At 39.2% G+C, this 22,931-nt stretch overlaps 1 protein-coding gene across 1 annotated transcript; it reads left to right on the plus strand.

Annotated features, from left to right (window-relative positions):
- The first annotated feature begins 15,146 nt into the window (after positions 1-15,146).
- On the plus strand, positions 15,147-17,899 carry LOC125585393 (EMBRYO SURROUNDING FACTOR 1-like protein 8). Its single transcript, XM_048754342.1, has 2 exons — positions 15,147-16,558; positions 16,687-17,899. The coding sequence occupies exons 1-2, from the start codon at positions 16,477-16,479 to the stop codon at positions 16,821-16,823; spliced, it is 219 nt and encodes a 72-aa protein (XP_048610299.1). The 5' UTR covers positions 15,147-16,476; the 3' UTR covers positions 16,824-17,899.
- The last annotated feature ends 5,032 nt before the right edge of the window (positions 17,900-22,931 follow it).

Consider the following 22,931-nt stretch of genomic DNA (forward strand, 5'->3'; position numbering starts at 1 on the left):
TAAATGTTGTCTACAAACAAGTTTTTCAGAATATTTCATAGTCAACGGTACCTAATTTTAACCTATTTTGTATTCTATAAAAAAATTTATTTTATAAATTCTTACATTTATTTGTTTCTTCTATTAACAGATCAAAAACAGAAATAAAAGATCGATTGTAGTTGACTACAAAGCAATTTTCAGACTATTTCGACAATGGTATGTGAATTTAATATTATTTTATGTTCAATAGAATTTAGAAATTTAGAAATCTATCAAATTATTTTATAACGTACAATTGCTAACAAAATTTAATGACTTTTTGCAGGTTTCTATTGGATTTTTTAATCAAGAATTGTACTTCTTAATTTATATTACTTATGAATTATATTATAACTTTTTATCATATTTTTTTTAATATGTCACTGTTTTTTAACAAAAATATAAAAAAACATAAATATAATATTTAAACCTAAAATATACAATATCAACATATATATGTTTCCATATCTTATCACGCCCCCTCAAGACGGACAGTCGGGAGAAGAGGCCGGCCTTGACAGTGAGATTGTCAAAGCGAGCATGAGGAAGCGGCTTGGTGAGTGCATCAGCTAGTTGATCAGCAGAGTTGATATGAGATACCCGCAGCTGCCCACTTTGTATGTATCCTCGAACAAAATGATAATCTAGTGCTATGTGTTTCATACGAGAATGAAACACTGGATTGGCAGCTAGGTAGTTTGCACCAATATTATCACAGTAGATGGTGGGTGTTGTTGAGACTTTGATGCCTAACTCCATGAGTAATGCCGTGATCCAAGAGACTTCAGCAGCAGTGTTGGCAAGAGATCTATATTCTGCCTCCGTGGAAGAGCGAGCAACACCGGTTTGCTTCTTGGAGGACCATGCTACTGGATGGCATCCAATGTAGACAATGTATGCACCAGTGGAGGTGTAGTCGTCCTTGTTTCCAGCCCAGTCCGCATCAGTAAAGGCATGTAGAGAAGGATTGTTGGTGGCATGGTAGAAGACACCCTGAGTTTGTGTGCCTGAGAGATAACGCAGGATCCGTTTGACAGCCGTCCAATGATCATTCGTAGGTCTGTGCATAAAATGAGACATTTTTTTCACCGCAAATGAGATGTCTGGCCTGGTTAAGGAGAGGTATTGCAAGCCTCCCACCACGGATATGTTTTCTTTGGCATCGTCTAGAGGTGTGCCAGTGAGAAGAGTCAGATTAGACGTGGAGGAGAGTGGGTTTGAAAATTCTTTCGCATTCGCCATGTTTGTACGCTGAAGGAGATCTGCAATATAATGTTGCTGTGTCAAGTGTAAGCCAGAAGCAGTACGAGTGCATTTAATACCAAGAAAATATGTAAGATCACCCAAGTCTTTTATTTTAAAACGATGAGATAAGGAAGCGATAAACCGAGTTATGTGTGTCGAGCTGTTGCCAGTGATGATAATATCGTAGACGTATACGAGCATGTACAAGAGGATGCCACCTTTGTTGAAGACAAAGAGTGATGCATCTGCTAAGGAGTTTGTAAAATCCGACTGTAGTAGGAACATGCGTAGCTCGTTGTACCATGCACGAGGTGCCTGTTTGAGGCCATAGATGGCTTTGCAAAGCTTGCAAACAGCTGTTGGATTGTCTTTATCCTGGAAACCGGTTGGCTGCATCATATAGACTTCATCATCGAGGTTCCCTTGAAGGAAGGCTGTGGTGACGTCTAGTTGTTTAAGTGGCCAATTACGGGTAACAGCAGTACTGAGAACAATGGGAATTGTTGCCTGGTTTAACCACCGGACTGAATGTGTCGTTGTAGTCGATGCCGGGGCGTTGATTGTAACCTTTAGCAACTAGTCGAGCCTTGTAGCGTTCGATGGTACCATCAGCCCGTCTTTTTATAGTAAACACCCACCTGTAACCAACAACATTTTTAATATCAGGACAGTTAACAAGATCCCAAGTAAGGTTTTGAAGCTGAGAATTAATTTCATCGATCATGGCTTTGCGCCAATATGGGTTTTTGAGAGCTTCTGCTACTGAAGTGGGAATTGTTGTAGGTGGTGATGGAGACACTTTAGTATGGAGATTGAGGTTTTGAATCGGCTTGGGAGTTCTATTGCTTGTGCACCGTGGTGGGAGCACTTGAGTTTCTGGTGGTGGTGCAGGCTGTCTTATTTGATCGCTAGCTTTTTGTTGTTCCAGAGAAGGAAGGTTTGTTGCAGCAGGAGGTACTGTGGTCTCTGTTGAAGTCGTGGCAGTGGGCATTCCAGCAATGTTTGGTGGTGGTGCTTGCTGTTGTTGCAGAGCCGGCTGATGTGGTGGTTCTGGAGCGGTTTGATGTTGTAGCGATGCATCAGATGGTTCTGGTGGTGCTGGAGGCGTGGTACCGGCAAGAGGAACAACAGAGACAACAGGAAAAATAGACACTGGAGGATCCAGTTCATTAGTGGTTTCTTTAGACATAGCAGAAGTTTGTGTTGCAAATGGGAAAACAGATTCATGAAAAAACTACATTTCTTGATGTGTAGACTCGAGATGTTTATCTATCTAGGCAGAAATAAGCACTTTGAGTAATGGAATATCCTAAGAACACACATGGTTTTGATCGGGCATCTAATTTATGAGATGTATAAGGCTTGAGCCACAGAGAACACAAACATCCAAAGATACAAAGGTTTTTAAAATTCGGTGGTTGACCATGTAAAGACTGATAGGGGTTTTGAAAATCAAATGGTTGAGAGGGCATCCTATTTATTAGATAGACAGCAGCCGCAAAGGCAAATGGCCAGTACGTCTGAGGCATAGATGCATGATAATAGGGCGAGGCCCGTTTCGACAATATGTCGATGTTTACGTTCTGCAACACCATTATGCTCGGGTGTATGAGGCGGACTGGTCATATGAGAAATACCATTGGATGATAAGAAAGAAGCAAGACCAATGTACTCGCCCCCATTGTCCGTATAAAGAGTTCGAAGCTTTTGACGAAATTGATTTTCGACCAAAACTTTGAACTTTCTAAAAACTTCAATAACATCAGATTTTCTTTTTAAAAGATACAACCAAGTGTATCGAGTGAAATGATCAACAAAAATAACGTAGTATTTAAACCCGTCTAGAGAAAGCATCGGAGAAGTCCAAACATCCGAGAAAACAACATGACGACGATGAGTGGATTTTAAAGTCGAATTTGCAAAAGGTAACTTATGCATTTTATTAATAGAACAAGCAGTGAAAGGATGACCAAGCAAAACATTAGATGAAATAGGTAAATCATATTGAGAAACAATCTTTTGAAGAATAGAAAAAGCGGGATGGCCTAAACGTGAGTGCCAATACGTCATACTAGTTTTAACAAATGAAGCAAATGAAAGAGATGGAGATTTCGAAGTAGGGAGTTTTGGCCATTCGTATGTGCCAGCTTTAGGTTACCTTCCAGACGATAGGTCCCCGTTTGCATATCTCTCACCTGGAAGTACGTAGGAATAAAAGTGCAGCAACACCATTAGTGATGGCCCACATGGATTTACTTTTGAATTCTTTCTCAAAAGATTTCGTACTAATTAGAGTTTGACATCTCTTTATATATTAGACTCTCCATTGTCTAATTTCCTATGTAAACTTTGTTTGATATTTCACATTCTCCCCCTCAAATTAAGGACACACTCATCTCATGTGTTTTCCCTTTTAAGGGAATTTCTTGGCATCTATCTTGTCGTGTCTTTGACATCTGGCACTCAATCGCGTTGAGGATGTTCTTCCCATAACATCACAGGTTCCATGATCGTCTGACTGGTTTCTGCCACAAACCTCATCTTCCGACTTGAAGAGTCTCATTCCATCTCGACAGATATTTTGGTCTTCTTGTAGATCTTTGTCATACCGCTCTGATACCAATTGTTGGGTTTGTGAAAGCTTATTTCCAACTCTTTATTGTCTGATTAATACGATATTGTCCACTTTGGGCCTAAAAAGCTGGCCCGCATAGATTTACTTTTGAATTCCTTCTCAAATGGCCTCGTGCTAATTAGAGTTGGATATCTTTTATATATTAGACTCTCTTTTGTCTAATTTTCAATGTGGGACTTTGTTTGAAATCTCACAGCAGACTGGAGCAAAGACGATGACTAAATCCACTATCCTTAGTCTCTCAGGGCTTATTCCTCCTTGTCTTCTTCTTCTGATGCATTGCGGTTAGGGGTGAGACCCTCCGGGTCTTGCATCTCATCCTAGCTATCTCTCCTTTTGATTTATCCTTATCATTTTTTCAATAGCAGTCTTGCATTGTTTGAAACCAAGCTTTCATGTTTCTGATATTAAGTCCAAGGCATATTCCCTTTGTGACAAAACAATCGAGCATCAAGTTTACTCATTTCAATCCTAAGAAAGTACTATAGCTCTCCTAAGTTTTTGATATCAGAGGTTGCTTTGAGAAGCTCTTTGGTGCAATTAACACCATCTACATCACTTCTAATCATGATTATATCATCAACATAGATAAGTACCACCACCATATCTTTATGTTATTTGATTGTGACTAATGTATGATCCATCTCATATTTACGAAAACCATCTTCAATTAGGCAGCTACTCAACCGTTGATACTATGCTTTAGAAGATTGTTAAGTCCATAAGTTTCCATCTTGAGTGATATACCATGGTTTTACCACTTTTAGACCATGGTATAAGTCATAATTAAAGTCTATATTATATGTTTGGAGTCGTTTTTGTTTTGTTTTGTGTTATATAGGGTCTAGGTACGTTTTGGGCTACTTTGGAGATTCTAGAGCTATTTGAGATGTAGAATTGTACAGACACGTCATATATTTAACTATGGATGGAGACCTTCCCACGGTACGCATGAGATCATGTCTTGACAAAAGATATAGCTTTGAATTAGCTTTCCAATTCCACCGTGTTGAGTTCAATTATGATCATTTATCAAAATTTATGGTCGTTTTACTGAAGAGTGGTCTGTCTGACCAGTGTGAGGAAGCAGTCAAGAATCAACTAGTGTCGAACTGTCGATCGACACTCCTTCAAATCATCCAAACAATGGATTTTAATGAAGTTTCAAGAATTACAAATTTTCCCCAAAGTTTCCCTTATTTACAGAAGACCTGAGAAAATGTCTAAACTCTATATATATATGTGTTTTTATGCTATTGTTGACGGCTACCATTTCTTTTAAGTTTTGTTTTAGGTTTGGAGAGAAGAGAAAAACTCCTTCGGAGTCTTCTTGAAACTTCTTTGGTTTTATATATTATTTCTGTTCAGTCTTTGATTTGTCTTTCTGCTTTCATATATGAGTAGACCTCTTATTAGATTTAGGGATTTCATGACCTTAATGTCGAATTGCTAATCATAGGAATGCTAGGGTTATTCATCATATTCTGTATCAGGATTGTTTATCATACTAGTTTCTAAAGTATTTGGAATAGCATGAGAGTGTGACTGATTACCAGAACCTAGAATCATAGGATAATTGGGACACGCGAGATCCTGAACCTAATCCTGATGAAATAGATTTCCATTCACAGCGAGAGTTGGTCTAGGAGTTTATTTGAATAATTTTAAATATGGTTTATTTCTTGTTTGATTCATTAGATATGTAACAAGAGTTGGTATTAGGTTAGAGTTAGACATCTGATAGTTTATCGCAGCGAGAACTGGATAACTTACTTATTGCATTCAAGTTCTAGTATCGTTTTTTATTAAAACCCTTGACACCATTGATTGTAGTTTTGAATCTCTTGTTTGATTTCCTATGTCTAGTGCTTTCTCTTATCACTACAACCGTTTATTTACTTATTGCTTTGTTTATTGGTTTTCTATTGTTTGTCCAGATTGATCAGCAATCATACTTCTTCGGGCTTTTTGCAAAAGTGACTCAAAACTTGGAGTCAAACAGAAAACTAACCTTTTCTTTTGACTCTTTTTTTTTTGAGATTTTAACCCCACACCTGCATTTTATCTACGAAAATGCCATTAACATTTTTTTTTTTTTTTCAAAAATGGCTTCTTTACTGTCTCAACCTCATCTTCTTCAAGTATTTACAATATTGCCACTGCAATGAATAGTGGCAACAACCTTGTACGAACTGTTTGGAGCTTTTAATGCCCTTTAATGCACGTAAATCTCTTTACACTCTCTCTGTTTCAATTGTTATGAACTAAAAACAACATTTCTTTCACTTTCTCTCTATATTCATCCAAAAAACTCAAGCTTTTGATTCAAAATATGGGCTATGGTTGACAGAGCCATATTTCTTTCGTTTTGACTTACGGTTGCTTTCGTTTGAGGTTCTGGGTGGTTGGAGAAGACCCTGTGTGCAAACGAAGTCATCTCACCTAGTTTAAGGTACGAATTTGAATTTTTTTTCAAGATCTGTTCGCGTAGAAGACTTACTAGTAAGTCATCTGTATGTAGAAGACTTACTGATGAGTCTTCTGGTCAAACGGACGACTTAAATTAAGTCGTCCAGCTTTGTTTGTTAAAAAAAAACACTCCAGACGACTTATATATACGTCGTCTACGAGAAACGGGCTAGTTTTGCATTTGACCGAATCGTGTCAGATCTTTGACTATTTCTGGACGACTTATAATTCAGTCGTCTCTGGGAAAGTTAAAATTTCAATATTTTATGAAAACTTGACGACTTACGTGTAAGTCGTCCTAGGTTAGTTTTGTAATTGAAAAATAAAACTTCATAATTTAACTTTAACCAGACGACTTAATATAAAGTCGTCCCTCCAGAAGACTTAATTTAAAGTCGTCCGGGGAAAGCAAAGTCGTCCAGAATTTTTCTGGTCAAACCTTGCTTATCCCGGACGACCTTAAATTAAGTCGTTTAGCTGGACGACTTTCATCTAAGTCGTCTGGAGAAAGTTAAATTTCAAGTTTTATTTTTCAATTACAAAACTAACCTAGGACGACTTACACGTAAGTCGTCAAGTTTTCATAAAATATTGAAATTTTAACTTTCCCAGAGACGACTGAATTATAAGTCGTCCAGAAATAGTCAAAGATCTGACACGATTCGGTCAAATGCAAAACTAGCCCGTTTCTCGTAGACGACTTATATATAAGTCGTCTGAAGTTTTTTTTTAACAAACAAAGCCGGACGACTTAGAATTAAGTCGTCCCTTTTAATTTTCAATTGCAAAAGTGACCTCTTTAGACGACTTACCTTTAAGTCTTCTGGACGACTTAATGCTAAGTCGTCTGCGGCAATGTTTATTGAACTTCTTCATTTTCTCTATGTTTACTAATGTGTTTTATTTTGAATATTTGCAGATGATTTTTCAGTTACATGCAGTGTATGGAGAATGGTTGTTGAGAGATTTCCGTTGGGATTTTGTGGTTGATGATCTCAAAGGAGCAAGATTGTTTTTATTGAATGAAGATTCAACACATGCTGAACTTGTTGCAATGGCTCAAGAAGATTATAACCTGGACATGAGAACAGTGAGTGTGGAGATTAGCTACTCATTACCAGCAGAAATGATGATGGCTCCAGGCAGTCTTCCCATTCATGTTACAAGTGATAGACAAGTTCGAAACTTGCTGGAGATACTCAAAACCCATAGAGTATGTCTTTGTGTATCAAGCCGCAGCAAGGTCGAAACGGTTTCAGAGAAAAGGGATATTGATGAAGCTGGTGAATGGGAAAAAGATGTTGGTGATAATGATGAAGCTGGTGAATGGGAAGAAGATGTTGGTGATGATGATGAAGCTGGTGAATGGGAAGAAGATGTTGTGATGATGATGAAGCTGATGAATGTTTTGAAGATGTTGGTGATAATGAGTTTGTTGAAGATGAAAATCAAGATGGGGAGGAGGAAAATGGGGAGGAGGATGCTGATAATTCTATTGTTGGTGAAACGGATCAGAATGGTGGGGATTACAGTCTTTATGGAAAGGTTCCAGATGAGGACGAGGAAGATGATGATAATATTTGTTTTGAAGAAATCCAAAAGACATATGCTAAGACAAATGCTATTGAAGGAGGAAAATCGAATGGTACCAGTATCTATGTCAACCAGAGTTTTGTTAGCAAGGGTGCACTGCTTTCAGAGCTGCGGTTGGCAGCAGTGAGGGGTAAGTTTTCTTTCAGATTATACAAATCAACGAAAACTCTCGTTGTGGCAACATGTCCGGTTAGCTATTGTGGATGGAAGGTCAGAGCGAGTGTCAAACATGGGACAAACACGTTTTGGGTAACAAAGTATGTGGAAAAACATTTATGCTCAGCGGGAGACCGAATCGCTCAGCGGAGACACTGTACTCCGAAGTATGTAGGTAGTCTTTTCATTGATCGTGTTGGAATCATTGATGGGATAACTCCGCAGCATATCACTGATGCAATGAGGAACATGTTTGGCATGGCGCTTGATTACACCACTTCATACAGAGCACTGTTATATGCACAAAGATTGGTGAGAGGATCAGCAGAAGAAGGGTATTCGCGTCTGGCATCATATCTCGAGCAAATCTCCATTGCAAATCCTGATTCTATCACGGCGATAGAACTTGATTCTATGAAAAGATTTAAGTATCTATTTCTCTCTTTTGGAGCTTCTATCAAAGGTTTTAAGTATCAGAGAAGGGTCATTGTGGTGGATGGAACTCACCTAAGTGGAAAGTATGGAGGAACTATGTTAGTTGCAGCCGCACAAGATGGCAATTTTCAGATATTCCCATTGGCTTTTGGGATCGTGGATGAGGAAGATATACCTTCTTGGGAATGGTTTTTCACAAAATTGGCTAGTTGTATATCTCATGACAAGCCTCTGGTGATAGTCTCCGACCGGCACAAGGCCATTAAAAGTGCGTGTGATAAGGTGTTTCCTTGGGCAACCCGAGGAATATGTTATTATCACCTTCAAGATAACATTGTCAAAAAGTTTAAAGGGAAACATCTCATGTACTTGGTGAAAGGGGCTGCTTATGCTCACACGGTTTACGATTTTGACCGGTACATGGCTGAGATACGGAGTGCAAACCCGGAACTTGCAACGTATTTGGAGAAAGCCGACGTCAGGCTATGGTCAAGGGTTTATTGTAAGGGGAACAGGTTCAACATAAAAACAAGCAACATTGCTGAATCTATTAATTCCGCACTGAAGCGAGCAAGAGGATTTCCGATTACGTTCCTGCTGGAGTTCATAAGGCAGAAGTTAGGAAAATGGTATTGGAAAAGGAGACAAGATGCTTTGAGTCTCACAACTGAACATAGCGGGGGTGTTGAATACTTGCTTGCTGTTCGAGAAGAGATAGCGGGTACGATGACGGTCGAACCAATTGATGGATGGCATTTCTTTGTCAAAGGTGGCAAAATGGACTGTGTGGTTGATTTGGAACATGCAAAGTGTGATTGTGGTGTCTATGGAGTGGAGAAAATACCTTGCTCTCATGCTATAGCTGCTGGAATACATGCTGGTTTGCATATCTCCACACTTGTATGTCCACTGTACTCAAAGAATTATCTGTATGCAGGATACTCAGAGAATATATATCCTATCGTGTCACAACATATTGAGGAACGAGAATGCTTTCCTCCAGAACTAAAGCGTGGTCGGGGGAGACCGAAGAAATCAAGATGGCAATCTTGGTTGGAGCTATCTAGGATGAGAGGACACAAACCCAGGAAGAAACACAGGGCACGGAGATGCTCAAACTGCAAGGAAACTGGCCATACGAAACCACAATGTACACAACCAGTTGACTAGTTGTCCAGACGACCTAAATTTAAGTCGTCCAGTCTTGATTACCCGTCCAGACGACTAAATTTTTAGTCGTCCAGTGTATTTTATTTTTAGACGACCTTCTACTAAGTCGTCCAGTGTATTTTATTTTTAGACGACCTTCTACTAAGTCGTCCAGTGTATTTTATTTTTAGACGACCTTCTACTATCCCTTCAAGTGTATTTTATTTTTAGACTACCTTCTACTATCCCTTCAAGTCGTCCAAACCTTCTAGACGACTTATTTGTAAGTCGTCCAGTTGGAAAACCTTCCAGACGACTTATAATAAGTCGTCCAAACCTTCTAGACGACTTATTTGTAAGTCGTCCAGTTGGAAAACCTTCCAGACGACTTATATATTTACAAATCTATACAAAGACAAGCTGAAATACAAATACTTCGCTCGTTAAAAAATCATGTTCAAATACAAAGACAAGTTCAAATACAAACACAAATCTAATCATACATGCCCACGAACTTATCACCATCCACATTTTCTTTCAGATGCTGATCAACAAGCTCCTTCCATATATCCACCGCCATATTATCCCTCATTTTCTTCGCGTTGCACCTAGCAAAGTCTTTAGGGTCAAAGGAGACCCCAAGAGCATGACATTCAATGTACTTTACAGCGTACACGCCACAATCACCATTGTTGGCCGTGGGTACACCTTTCAGCGGTCTCTCATATGTGTATGGCTCCAACCCGTATTTGACCCGTATTTCGTCGGTGGCTGCGCACTCAACAAGCAGATAAGGGACCATCTGGAGAAAAGGCTCCATTATCGCATCCCATGCGTCTGGTACACTAGATGAAGGTATGCTGTCCCAGACGACTATGTGCCTCTTAGGGATCGATATCCAAATAGCAACCCAATGCTTGTCGTCCAAGTTCACTGGCGCATAGATATCATCAATGTCCTCCCCCCACTTCTTGTTTGATTGGCAAAATGAAGGTATTGATCCGTCATAAAAATTCGACGCCCCACCAGGTAGAACTCTTCCTAAACCTTTGTGATCAGGTTCCGATGTTTTGAAGAGCTGATACTGCTCTCTCCAAGACTGGGAAAAGTTGTGATCCAGGAAGCACATTCGCTCGCTCCTGAAAGCTTGTGGGTTCTCCTGATACCTCTGCCTTAGCACATTAATCCAAGCATCTATATGCTGCATATTAAATATAACAAGTTAGAAGTTACCAGACGACTTAAATATAAGTCGTGTCCAGAAGACTTACGCAGTCTTCCAGCCATCCTCTGGCTGTCCGGAGGAAGTGGTACCACCTTGTTGGTGATGTACGTGGTTTGTCCTCGGTCTTAGTTAAATAATGACTGCAAACAAAAAAGCAATCAGTTTTGGACGACTAAATCAAGCTATTATGGGTAAAGCAATCACTTACGGATCAGTTTTCAACCAATCAGCGAGTTCCTTCAACTTATCTTTGTTTACTGGCGGAAATGGATTATAGGCTGCCACTTTATCTTTTTTTTTCTCTGCCGTATAAGGAGATCTCACAGTGGGAGCAGGTTTCTTCGCTCGTTTACTCTTTGCACGCTTGTCCAATACAACCAGGCTCGGTTCTGAAACTGGATCGCTTGGCTCGGTGGAAGCGAGGCTCGGTTGTTGATCGGTGGAAGCGAGGCTCGGTTGGTGATCGGTGGAAGTGACAGCAACAATCTCTTTGGAGGTGACACCATCTGCTTTATCCTCCGGTAAGATCTTATTTACCGAGTTCGCCTCGGTTGCTGTATCCTCCGGCAACCATCTCTGCAATAAAAGTTGCACACAAGTTAACCCTGGACGACTTAAATAAAAGTTGTCTGGACGACTAGTTGACCCTGGACGACTTAAAATTAAGTCTTCCGTGGTCAACTAGTCGTCCAGACAACTTACGTTTAAGTCGTCCAGGGTCAACTAGTCGTCCAGACAACTTTTACAGTCGTCTGGACAACTAGTTAACCCTGGATTTGATACTAACCTCTTTGATTTGAGGAGGCTGTTTCTTTTGAGGAGGAGGCTGTTTCTTTTGAGGAGGAGGAGGCTGTTTCTTTTGAGGAGGAGGCTGTTTTTTTTGAGGAGGAGGAGGCTGCTGCTGTTTGGTTTGATGAGGAGGAGGCTGCTGTTTGGTTTGATGAGGAGGAGGAGGCTGCTGCTGTTTCTTTTGAGGCGGAGGAGGCTGCTGTTTGGTTTGATGAGGAGGAGGCTGGTTACTAACCACGGTTTCATTGGCATGAGGGGTAGCCTGTTTGTTTCTACCCCCGGTTTCTTTGGCAAGAGGGGTAGGCTGTTTATCTTGAGGGGTAGCCTGATTGGTTAGAGGTGGAGGGGTAGCCTGATTGGTGACACCAACCTTCTTCTCCACAGCTTCCAATCTATCGGACAACTTCCTAAACTCCCTCATGCACTTATTAAACCCTTTTTTCATGCAGTCAGCTACGCCCTTGAACATAATTTCCAACTCCTCTCTGGTCACCCCTCTAGCCTCTTCTCTAGCCTCTTCACTAGCCACTTTAGGAGCCTCTTTACGAGCTTTCTTCCGAGGTCTTGGATTGTCTTCCTCCTCCTCCTCCTCCTCCTCCAACACAACCATCTCTTTGGCCTTCTTCGATGGAGTCACAACCTTAGGTTTTGTATTGACCTTAGTACCAGTGACTTCCCAGCAATCCATGGTCCACTTCCACGGTCTCCGCTCATACATGACTTTAATGATGTTCTCCGCGGGCAGGTCCTCAACCTCAGAGTCCCATTTTGGCCACATTTCACTAATGTCCTTCTCAACAAAGTTGATCACGCGGGTCTGCAGTAAATAGAAGAATCGAGTTAGATATTTGAAAAAAAATACTAAATAGACGACTTAATTATAAGTCGTCTACTAAGTCGTCCAGCTGGAAGACCTTCCAGACGACTTATAATAAGTCGTCTAATAAGTCGTCCAGCTGGAAGACCTTCCAGACGACTTATAATAAGTCGTCTAATAAGTCGTCCATATGGAAGACCTTCCAGACGACTTATAATAAGTCGTCTAATAAGTCGTCCAGATGGAAGACTTTCCAGACGACTTAATTAAGTCGTCCGATAAGTCGTCCAGCTGGGAAGACTTTCCAGACGACTTATTATAAGTCGTCCGATAAGTCGTCCAGCTGGACGACCTTCCAGACGACTTATAATAAGTCGTCTGCGCAGTCTTTTGGATTGAAGTAAATACCTGACTCAAGATAGCAGCTTTCATTGATCTGCGGCCTCTGCTGCCCTCGTAAGCCAGTATCGGTGGAGACGGACTGTCTGCTCTGGGACCACCAATACTAGCACCCAATTCCGGCATAGCTGTGTACGTCCAGACCTGAAGAACTTGTATAAACCCATCCACGGTGTAACAGCCAGCAATTTCTTTGTTCCACAAAGAGTCCATCAGCACCTTAAACGCGACTCTCCCCCATGGATAATTCTCAAACCGTTCTAAATCCATCACTAGCCTTGCCAGAGTAGATCGTGTAGCGGTTGAAAACTTTCTCCCTTCAATGAATCCAGTGAAGATGGAGAGGTACGCGAGCCGCTTGCGATCTTCCCTGGACCAATCCCCGCATCTCTTCAGTGCTGCTATTATCTGATCAGTAGTTGGCCCAGCTTCCAGATGAACTCCCAGCATCCCCCAGAAAGAAACCATCTCTGGGGTAACGTCACATTTTGGTGTCTCAAGGTCCTCGATGTACTCGCAGTTTAGACCAGTGAGGTTTTCAAACTCTAACAGTGAAAACCTCAAAGGTTCTGGACCAACGAGAGACCACATCTCATACTTCTTCTTAATGTCCAGCTTGAAACTGAGCATGTAGTGAACCAGCCTTGAAGCCCAACCAAATCCCTGCTCCTTGAACTTGATGAAAACTCCCAAACTCGACTCCTTGAGCTCTTCAAATTCGTCATCAGTAAGAGCTTTCCTAAGAGCAGTATGCAACTTGCTGTTATCCGTATGATACGAAATGCTATTGTGGGCTTCTGGCTCTTCCCCTGATGTGTATAACCTACGGGGGAGTTCTGGAATATCCATCCTTTTTGTCTGCAAAATAATCAAAGACAACAATATAAGTCCAGACGACTTAGTAGACGACTTAAATTTAAGTCGTCTGGAAAGTCTTCCAAATGGACGACTTATATTTAAGTCATCTACTAAGTCGTCCAGTTGGAAGACTTTCCAGACGACTTAAATTACTTACAAGTCTTCCAGTCGCAGAAGGAGTTGGAGTACTCGTCATTGCGGTTATAGATCTGAAAAAATAAACGTGAAACGGTGAGAATGAGTAAATTGATAGAGACAACGTTTTATGTTCATCTTTTCCTCGAGATTGATGACTTAGCGGCGTTAGGGTTTACAGAGAAACGGCGCTAAGGTTTACAGAGAAGAAGCGGCGGCGCTAGGGTTTAGAAGAAGCGGCGGCGCTAGTGTTTAGAGGAAGCGGCGGTGAGAACGTTGGTGACCACGGTGGCGAGGGCGACGGTTTGTTCGGAAATAGTGGAAGCGGCGGCGCTAGGGTTTAGAGGAATCGGCGGCGCTAGGGTTTAGAGGAATCGGCGGCGCTAGGGTTAGAAGAAGCTGCGGCGACAACGGTGAGAATGAAGTGAGATAGATAGCCGACGTTGAGAACGATGGTTTGTTCGGAAATCGTGGGAATTCGAAATCGCCTTTGAGAGAGAACTGTTAGGGTTTCTGAATTTCGCGAAAAATGAAAAAAAAAAAAAAAAAATCACCTTATATATTGGGTAAATAATCCGGTTAGCTTTAAAAGTACATTGGTAAACTTTAAGGTTTGGTCCGGTTTAGACGACTTATTCTGGCTGATAATGTACAACAGACGACTTAATATTTAGTCGTCTGTTTTCAGACGACAAAATATTAAGTCGTCCTAGACCCTAAAATGAACCCCTAAACTAAAATGACTAGATTAACTAACTAACCACGTTATAAAATCAAATTATACTTAAATAGTGTTTACTATACACAGAAATGAACACGCATAAGTAATTTTAAAAATTTTCAAAAACGGTTTTAATGCTTTCCAAAATCTAACCCTAAGAACACATACAATACTACAACATATGTTGATGAAACATAAACTAAAGAATATCATGACTCACTACTTTCACTCATCTATGCTGAAAACAATTGAAATTTGTTATATCTTAATTTATACCTCCTAAGACATATGTTAATTACATAATTCCCATTTTTCACTTATCAAAATATTTTTTACAAAATTTTTAAATTATGTTTAAGACTAACTGTCCAGACGACTTTCAGTTAAGTCGTCTGGACGACTTATTTTCAAGTCGTCTAAACAGACGACTTGCGAGGGGTAGAAACGTAAAAAAAATTCCGTTTTTTTGTTTGGTCACAAGGGGATAGTTGTAATTTCAATAGCCTTTTAGATTACTTTTGCCTTTGACCCAAGTTGGGGTATTGTTTTGGGTTTGACTCCAAGTTTTGAGTCACACTTGGCAATTCTCCCTACTTCTTCCACCTTGGAGAATGCTGATGTGTCAATCATACTCCGTAGATTTTTACCTTTTCTAAAATAAAAGTCATTTTATTTAAATTTTACATTAACAATTTTTTTTATCAAACTTAAATTAACGTAAATATTTTTTTCAAAACTTAAATTATAATTTTGTAATATTACTTAAAGATATTCAATATTATACAAATGTTTATCATTTTTATTTAATTAATTTTAAAATAAATACAAAAATTTAAAGATTAATGTAATTAAAAATACATTATAATATTTATAATTGATATTTATTTATATATATAGTGCCCCATGTTAAATTATTTTCTGGGTCCGCCCCTGCTTCTGTTCCAATGCACTTTCTTACTATGATATTGTTTGTTTTCTCAAATCGTGCATGCTAATTGCTTTTAAGCTCAAAACAGAATTTGCCGTTGTTGATCATAGTTACATAAGGTGTTAATATTCTTTATCTTGTGATGGTCTTTTCTTTGGATTAACCTTCTCTGTTTTCTAAGGATAGCTTAAAAAGAAGGGAACCCAATGCTGTTATGCGTTTCTCCTTTTTTACCTTCTGAGTATTATGTTTTGTCTTGAAGAGGTAAGCTTCACAGTCCACTAATTCTTATTAGCTTTTCTTGTAGAAAGTGACTCGAAGGGTGAATATTTATTTTGAAATTCCTAGATTTTAGCTTCCTCTCTCCCACATTATCTCTACCACCCATTGAAGCTGAGCCTGAGGTAAATATTCAGTTTGTATGTTCTTTGATTTTAGCTTTAAGTATCGGACAAAGTGTTATGAAGATTGATTGACGTTGAAGCCTCTTTAGACACTGTTTCTTTTTTTTAAATGATTGCATTGTTTCTCACCTAACACAATTCTCGTCTACTATAGACAGATGAGGTGACTTCAAGCCCTTGGGGTTCAAGTTGCTCACTCATCCTTGAAATCCAGTGCTGTTCACTATCATGAACTCATTGACGCAAAGTGATCCCGTAAGTCTTTTGTACCAGAAAAACATCTTAAGTTCATAACATTTTTGTTTGGCTTGGTAGTGATTTACGTCATAAACATTATATATGTATCTTATTAGCCCATATATGAACTAATATAGAGAATATTATTGAACTTAAGATACATGTATAATGGCCCATAATCCTTAAATATTGATCAAACCAAAATGTATAATAGTAAATAATATATAAATTTGTTTCATATTAAAGAATTAATAATAAACATGTGTATCATAAACAATATGTCGTCATCACAGTTCGCTATCTTTTGCATAATCTTGATTGCTTTATCTCCTCTTCATGAATGTATGCATTTATAATAGTTTTCATTTGTTCATCATCTATCTTTTTCACCATTGTAATTCCATCATAATATCCTCGATTTCTTGTTTCTTCCTCCAAATAATATTGTTGTTACTTTTTTGTTTATATAGTTGTCGATGCAGCTAAAGGAACTTGCAACCAAACCACATGCCCAAAACTCAAAACCAAAGATAAGACTTGCATTTGTTGTTCCTCCGATAAGAGATGTTACCCGACCAAACAAAGATGTGGAGGTTGGTGTGCATAAATTATCTCGAGAAGGTACATCAAGGATTTAAGAAAACCTGAATAACCATTTTATTTAATTCTTTCTAATATCTACTTTTGTTTTGTATGAATAAAACATGCTTATCTGGAGCCCAACAAATACATATGCATATTGTATTTGTGTTCAGAGACTTTCTTATTCTATTCTATGTAATGCGCATAAGTTAAACTTGTTTTCTCTCCTTTTGTTTTAGTTTGTTATTAATTTCTTAAATATTTTTTCGGGTTAATTAGTAACAATAAGTTTTAAAAATTTATAGTCTTTATGGTAAATGCTATGTTCTTTTTTCTATTTTCTTATACACTGTATCACTAGAACTTTTGAGCAAGGGAAAGAAACTATCAAAATAAATTTTTGTTACTTAGTTACTGCCCCATGTGATACAAGGTATCACTACGCTAATTGTTACTCAGCTACTGCCCCATGTGATACAAGGTAGAATTATAACGGGAAACGGTATTGCCGCAGACCCTGTTTGGATCCCGAGAATGTTTTTCACACCATCTGACACAAAGTTTCCCTTTAGAATGTGTCGAAGACAGTTTCCAGCCACGTTGGCTTTCGCGATGACCATCAATAAAAGTCAAGGTCAAACGCTGCAAAATGTTGGTTTGTTTCTACCTAAACCAGTGTTCTCTCATGTTCAATTATACGTTGCACTTTCTAGAGTTACGTCGAGGTCTGGATTAAAAATGCTAATAAGAGATAAACAAGGGAAGCTGCAGACAAAAACAATGAATGTTGTCTACAAACAAGTTTTTCAGAATATTTCATAGTCAACGGTACATAATTTTAACCTATTTTGTATTCGATAAAAAATATTATTTTATAAATTCTTACATTTATTTGTTTCTCCTATTAACAGATCAAAAACAGAAATAAAAGATTGATTGTAGTTGACTACAAAGCAATTTTCAGACTATTTCGACAATGGTATGTGAATTTAATATTATTTTATGTTCAATAGAATTTAGAAATTTAGAAATCTATCGAATTATTTTATAACGTACAATTGCTAACAAAATTTAATGACTTTTTGCAGGTTTCTATTGGATTTTTTAATCAAGAATTGTACTTCTTAATTTATATTACTTATGGATTATATTATAACTTTTTATCATATTTTTTTAATATATCACTGTTTTTTAACAAAAATATAAAAAAACATAAATATAATATTTAAACCTAAAATATACAATAACAACATATATATGTTTCTATATCTTATCACGCCTCCTCAAGACGGACAGTCGGGAGAAGAGGCCGGCCTTGACAGTGAGATTGTCAAAGCGAGCATGAGGAAGCGGCTTGGTGAGTGCGTCAGCTAGTTGATCAGCAGAGTTGATATGAGATACCCGCAGCTGCCCACTTTGTATGTATCCTCGAACAAAATAATAATCTAGTGCTATGTGTTTCATACGAGAATGAAACACCGGATTGGCAGCTAGGTAGTTTGCACCAATATTATCAAAGTAGATGGTGGGTGTTGTTGAGACTTTGATGCCTAACTCCATGAGTAATGCCGTGATCCAAGAGACTTCAGCAGCAGTGTTGGCAAGAGATCTATATTCTGCCTCCGTGGAAGAGCGAGCAACACCGGTTTGCTTCTTGGAGGACCATGCTACTGGATGGCGTCCAATGTAGACAATGTATGCACCAGTGGAGGTGTAGTCATCCTTGTTTCCAGCCCAGTCCGCATCAGTAAAGGCATGTAGAGAAGGATTGTTGGTGGCATGGTAGAAGACACCCCGAGTTTGTGTGCCTGAGAGATAACGCAGGATCCGTTTGACAGCCGTCCAATGATCATTCGTAGGTCTGTGCATAAAATGAGACATTTTTTTCACCGCAAAGCCTGGTTAAGGAGAGGTATTGCAAGCCTCCCACCACGGATATGTATTCTTTGGCATCGTCTAGAGGTGTGCCAGTGAGAAGAGTCAGATTAGACGTGGAGGAGAGTGGGTTTGAAACTTCTTTCGCATTCGCCATGTTTGTACGCTGAAGGAGATCTGCAATATAATGTTGCTGTGTCAAGTGTAAGCCAGAAGCAGTACGAGTGCATTTAATACCAAGAAAATATGTAAGATCACCCAAGTCTTTTATTTTAAAACGATGAGATAAGGAAGCGATAAACCGAGTTATGTGTGTCGAGCTGTTGCCAGTGATGATAATATCGTAGACGTATACGAGCATGTACAAGAGGATGCCGCCTTTGTTGTAGACAAAGAGTGATGCATCTGCTAAGGAGTTTGTAAAACCCGACTGTAGTAGGAACATGCGTAGCTCGTTGTACCATGCACGAGGTGCCTGTTTGAGGCCATAGATGGCTTTGCGAAGCTTGCAAACAGCTGTTGGATTGTCTTTATCCTGGAAACCGGTTGGCTGCGTCATATAGACTTCATCATCGAGGTTCCCTTGAAGGAAGGCTGTGGTGACGTCTAGTTGTTTAAGTGGCCAATTACGGGTAACAGCAGTACTGAGAACAATGGGAATTGTTGCCTGGTTTAACCACCGGACTGAATGTGTCGTTGTAGTCGATGCCGGGGCGTTGATTGTAACCTTTAGCAACTAGTCGAGCCTTGTAGCGTTCGATGGTACCATCAGCCCGTCTTTTTATAGTAAACACCCACCTGTAACCAACAACATTTGTAATATCAGGACAGTTAACAAGATCCCAAGTAAGGTTTTGAAGCTGAGAATTAATTTCATCGATCATGGCTTTGCGCCAATATGGGTTTTTGAGAGCTTCTGCTACTGAAGTGGGAATTGTTGTAGGTGGTGATGGAGACACTTTAGTATGGAGATTGAGGTTTTGAATCGGCTTGGGAGTTCTATTGCTTGTGCACCGTGGTGGGAGCACTTGAGTTTCTGGTGGTGGTGCAGGCTGTCTTATTTGATCGCTGGCTTTTTGTTGTTCCAGAGAAGGAAGGTTTGTTGCAGCAGGAGGTACTGTGGTCTCTGTTGAAGTCGTGGCAGTGGGCATTCCAGCAATGTTTGGTGGTGGTGCTTGCTGTTGTTGCAGAGCCGGCTGATGTGGTGGTTCTGGAGCGGTTTGATGTTGTAGCGATGCATCAGATGGTTCTGGTGGTGCTGGAGGCGTGGTACCGGCAAGAGGAACAACAGAGACAACAGGAAAAATAGACACTGGAGGATCCAGTTCATTAGTGGTTTCGTTAGACATAGCAGAAGTTTGTGTTGCAAATGGGAAAACAGATTCATGAAAAACTACATGTCTTGATGTGTAGACTCGAGATGTTTATCTATCTAGGCAGAAATAAGAACTTTGAGTAATGGAATATCCTAAGAACACACATGGTTTTGATCGGGCATCTAATTTATGAGATGTGTAAGGCTTGAGCCACAGAAAACACAAACATCCAAAGATACAAAGCTTTTGAAAATTCGGTGGTTGACCATGTAAAGACTGATAGGGGTTTTGAAAATGAAATGGTTGAGAGGGCATCCTATTTATTAGATAGACAGCAGCCGCAAAGGCAAATGGCCAGTACGTCCGAGGCATAGATGCATGATAATAGGGTGAGGCCCGTTTCGACAATATGTCGATGTTTACGTTCTGCAACACCATTATGCTCGGGTGTATGAGGCGGATTGGTCATATAAGAAATACCATTGGACGATAAGAAAGAAGCAAGACAAATGTACTCGCCCCCATTGTCCGTATAAAGAGTTCGAAGCTTTTGACGAAATTGATTTTCGACCAAAACTTTGAACTTTCTAAAAACTTCAAAAACATCAGATTTTCTTTTTAAAAGATACAACCAAGTGTATCGAGTGAAATGATCAACAAAAATAACGTAGTATTTAAACCCGTCTAGAGAAAGCATCGGAGAAGTCCAAACATCTGAGAAAACAACATGACGACGATGAGTGGATTTTAAAGTCGAATTTGCAAAAGGTAACTTATGCATTTTATTAATAGAACAAGCAGTGAAAGGATGAGCAAGCAAAACATTAGATGAAATAGGTAAATCATATTGAGAAACAATCTTTTGAAGACTAGAAAAGGCTGGATGGCCTAACCGTGAGTGCCAAAACGTCATACTAGTTTTAACAACTGAAGCAAATGAAAGAGATGGAGATTTCGAAGTAGGGAGTTTCGGCCATTCGTATGTGCCAGCTTTAGGTTGCCTTCCAGACGATAGGTCCCCGTTTGCATATCTCTCACCTGGAAGTACGTAGGAATAAAAGTGCAGCAACACCATTAGTGATGGCCCACATGGATTTACTTTTGAATTCCTTCTCAAAAGGTTTCGTACTAATTAGAGTTTGACATCTCTTTATATATTAGACTCTCCATTGTCTAATTTCCTATGTAAACTTTGTTTGATATTTCACATTCTCCTCCTCAAATTAAGGACCACACTCATCTCATGTGTTTTCCCTTTTAGGGGAATTTCTTGGCATCTATCTTGTCGCGTCTTTGACATCTGGCACTCAATCGCGTTGAGGATGTTCTTCCCATAACATCACAGGTTCCATGATCGTCTGACTGGTTTCTGCCACAAACCTCATCTTCCGACTTGAAGAGTCTCATTCCATCTCGACAGATATTTTGGTCTTCTTGTAGATCTTTGTCATACCGCTCTGATACCAATTGTTGGGTTTGTGAAAGCTTATTTCCAACTCTTTATTGTCTGATTAAAACGATATTGTCCACTTTGGGCCTAAAAGGCTAGCCCGCATAGATTTACTTTTGAATTTCTTCTCAAATGGCCTCGTACTAATTAGAGTTGGATATCTCTTTATATATTAGACTCTCTTTTGTCTAATTTTCAATGTGGGACTTTGTTTGAAATCTCACAGCAGACTGGAGCAAAGACGATGACTAAATCCACTATCCTTAGTCTCTCAGGGCTTATTCCTCCTTGTCTTCTTCTTCTGATGCATTGCGGTTAGGGGTGAGACCCTCCGGGTCTTGCTTCTCATCCTAGCTATTTCTCCTTTTGATTTATCCTTATCACTTTTTCAATAGCAGTCTTGCATTGTTTGAAACCAAGCTTTCATGTTTCTGATATTAAGTCCAAGGCATATTCCCTTTGTGAAAAAACAATCGAGCATCAAGTTTACTCATTTCAATCCTAAGAAAGTACTATAGCTCTCCTAAGTTTTTGATATCAGAGGTTGCTTTGAGAAGCTCTTTGGTGCAATTAACACCATCTACATCACTTCTAATCATGATTATATCATCAACATAGATAAGTACCACCACCATATCTTTATGTTATTTGATTGTGACTAATGTATGATCCATCTCATATTTACGAAAACCATCTTCAATTAGGCAGCTACTCAACCGTTGATACTATGCTTTAGAAGATTGTTAAGTCCATAAGTTTCCATCTTGAGTGATATACCATGGTTTTACCACTTTTAGACCATGGTATAAGTCATAATTAAAGTCTATATTATATGTTTGGAGTCGTTTTTGTTTTGTTTTGTGTTATATAGGGTCTAGGTACGTTTTGGGCTACTTTGGAGATTCTAGAGCTATTTGAGATGTAGAATTGTACAGACACGTCAGAAATTTAACTATGGATGGAGACCTTCCCACGGTACGCATGAGATCATGTCTTGACAAAAGATATAGCTTTGAATTAGTTTTCCAATTCCACCGTGTTGAGTTCAATTATGATCATTTATCAAAATTTATGGTCATTTTACTGAAGAGTGGTCTGTCTGACCAGTGTGAGGAAGCAGTCAAGAATCAACTAGTGTCGAACTGTCGATCGACACTCCTTCAAATCATCCAAACAATGGATTTTAATGAAGTTTCAAGAATTACAAATTTTCCCCAAAGTTTCCCTTATTTACAGAAGACCTGAGAACATGTCTAAACTCTATATATATATGTGTTTTTATGCTATTGTTGACGGCTACCATTTCTTTTAAGTTTTGTTTTAGGTTTGGAGAGAAGAGAAAAACTCCTTCGGAGTCTTCTTGAAACTTCTTTGGTTTTATATATTATTTATGTTCAGTCTTTGATTTGTCTTTCTGCTTTCATATATGAGTAGACCTCTTATTAGATTTAGGGATTTCATGACCTTAATGTCGAATTGCTAATCATAGGAA

This window comes from Brassica napus, chromosome C4 (genome assembly GCF_020379485.1).
Source record: "Brassica napus cultivar Da-Ae chromosome C4, Da-Ae, whole genome shotgun sequence".
Taxonomy (NCBI): Eukaryota; Viridiplantae; Streptophyta; class Magnoliopsida; order Brassicales; family Brassicaceae; genus Brassica; species Brassica napus.

Excerpts from the sequence above, each read along its gene's own strand:
- LOC125585393 (XM_048754342.1), top strand. The coding sequence starts at position 16,477 with ATGTGTATCATAAACAATATGTCGTCATCACAGTTCGCTATCTTTTGC. Across the intron at positions 16,559-16,686 it reads TTTATCTCCTCTTCATGAAT|TTGTCGATGCAGCTAAAGGA; the intron begins GTATGCATTTAT and ends TTGTTTATATAG.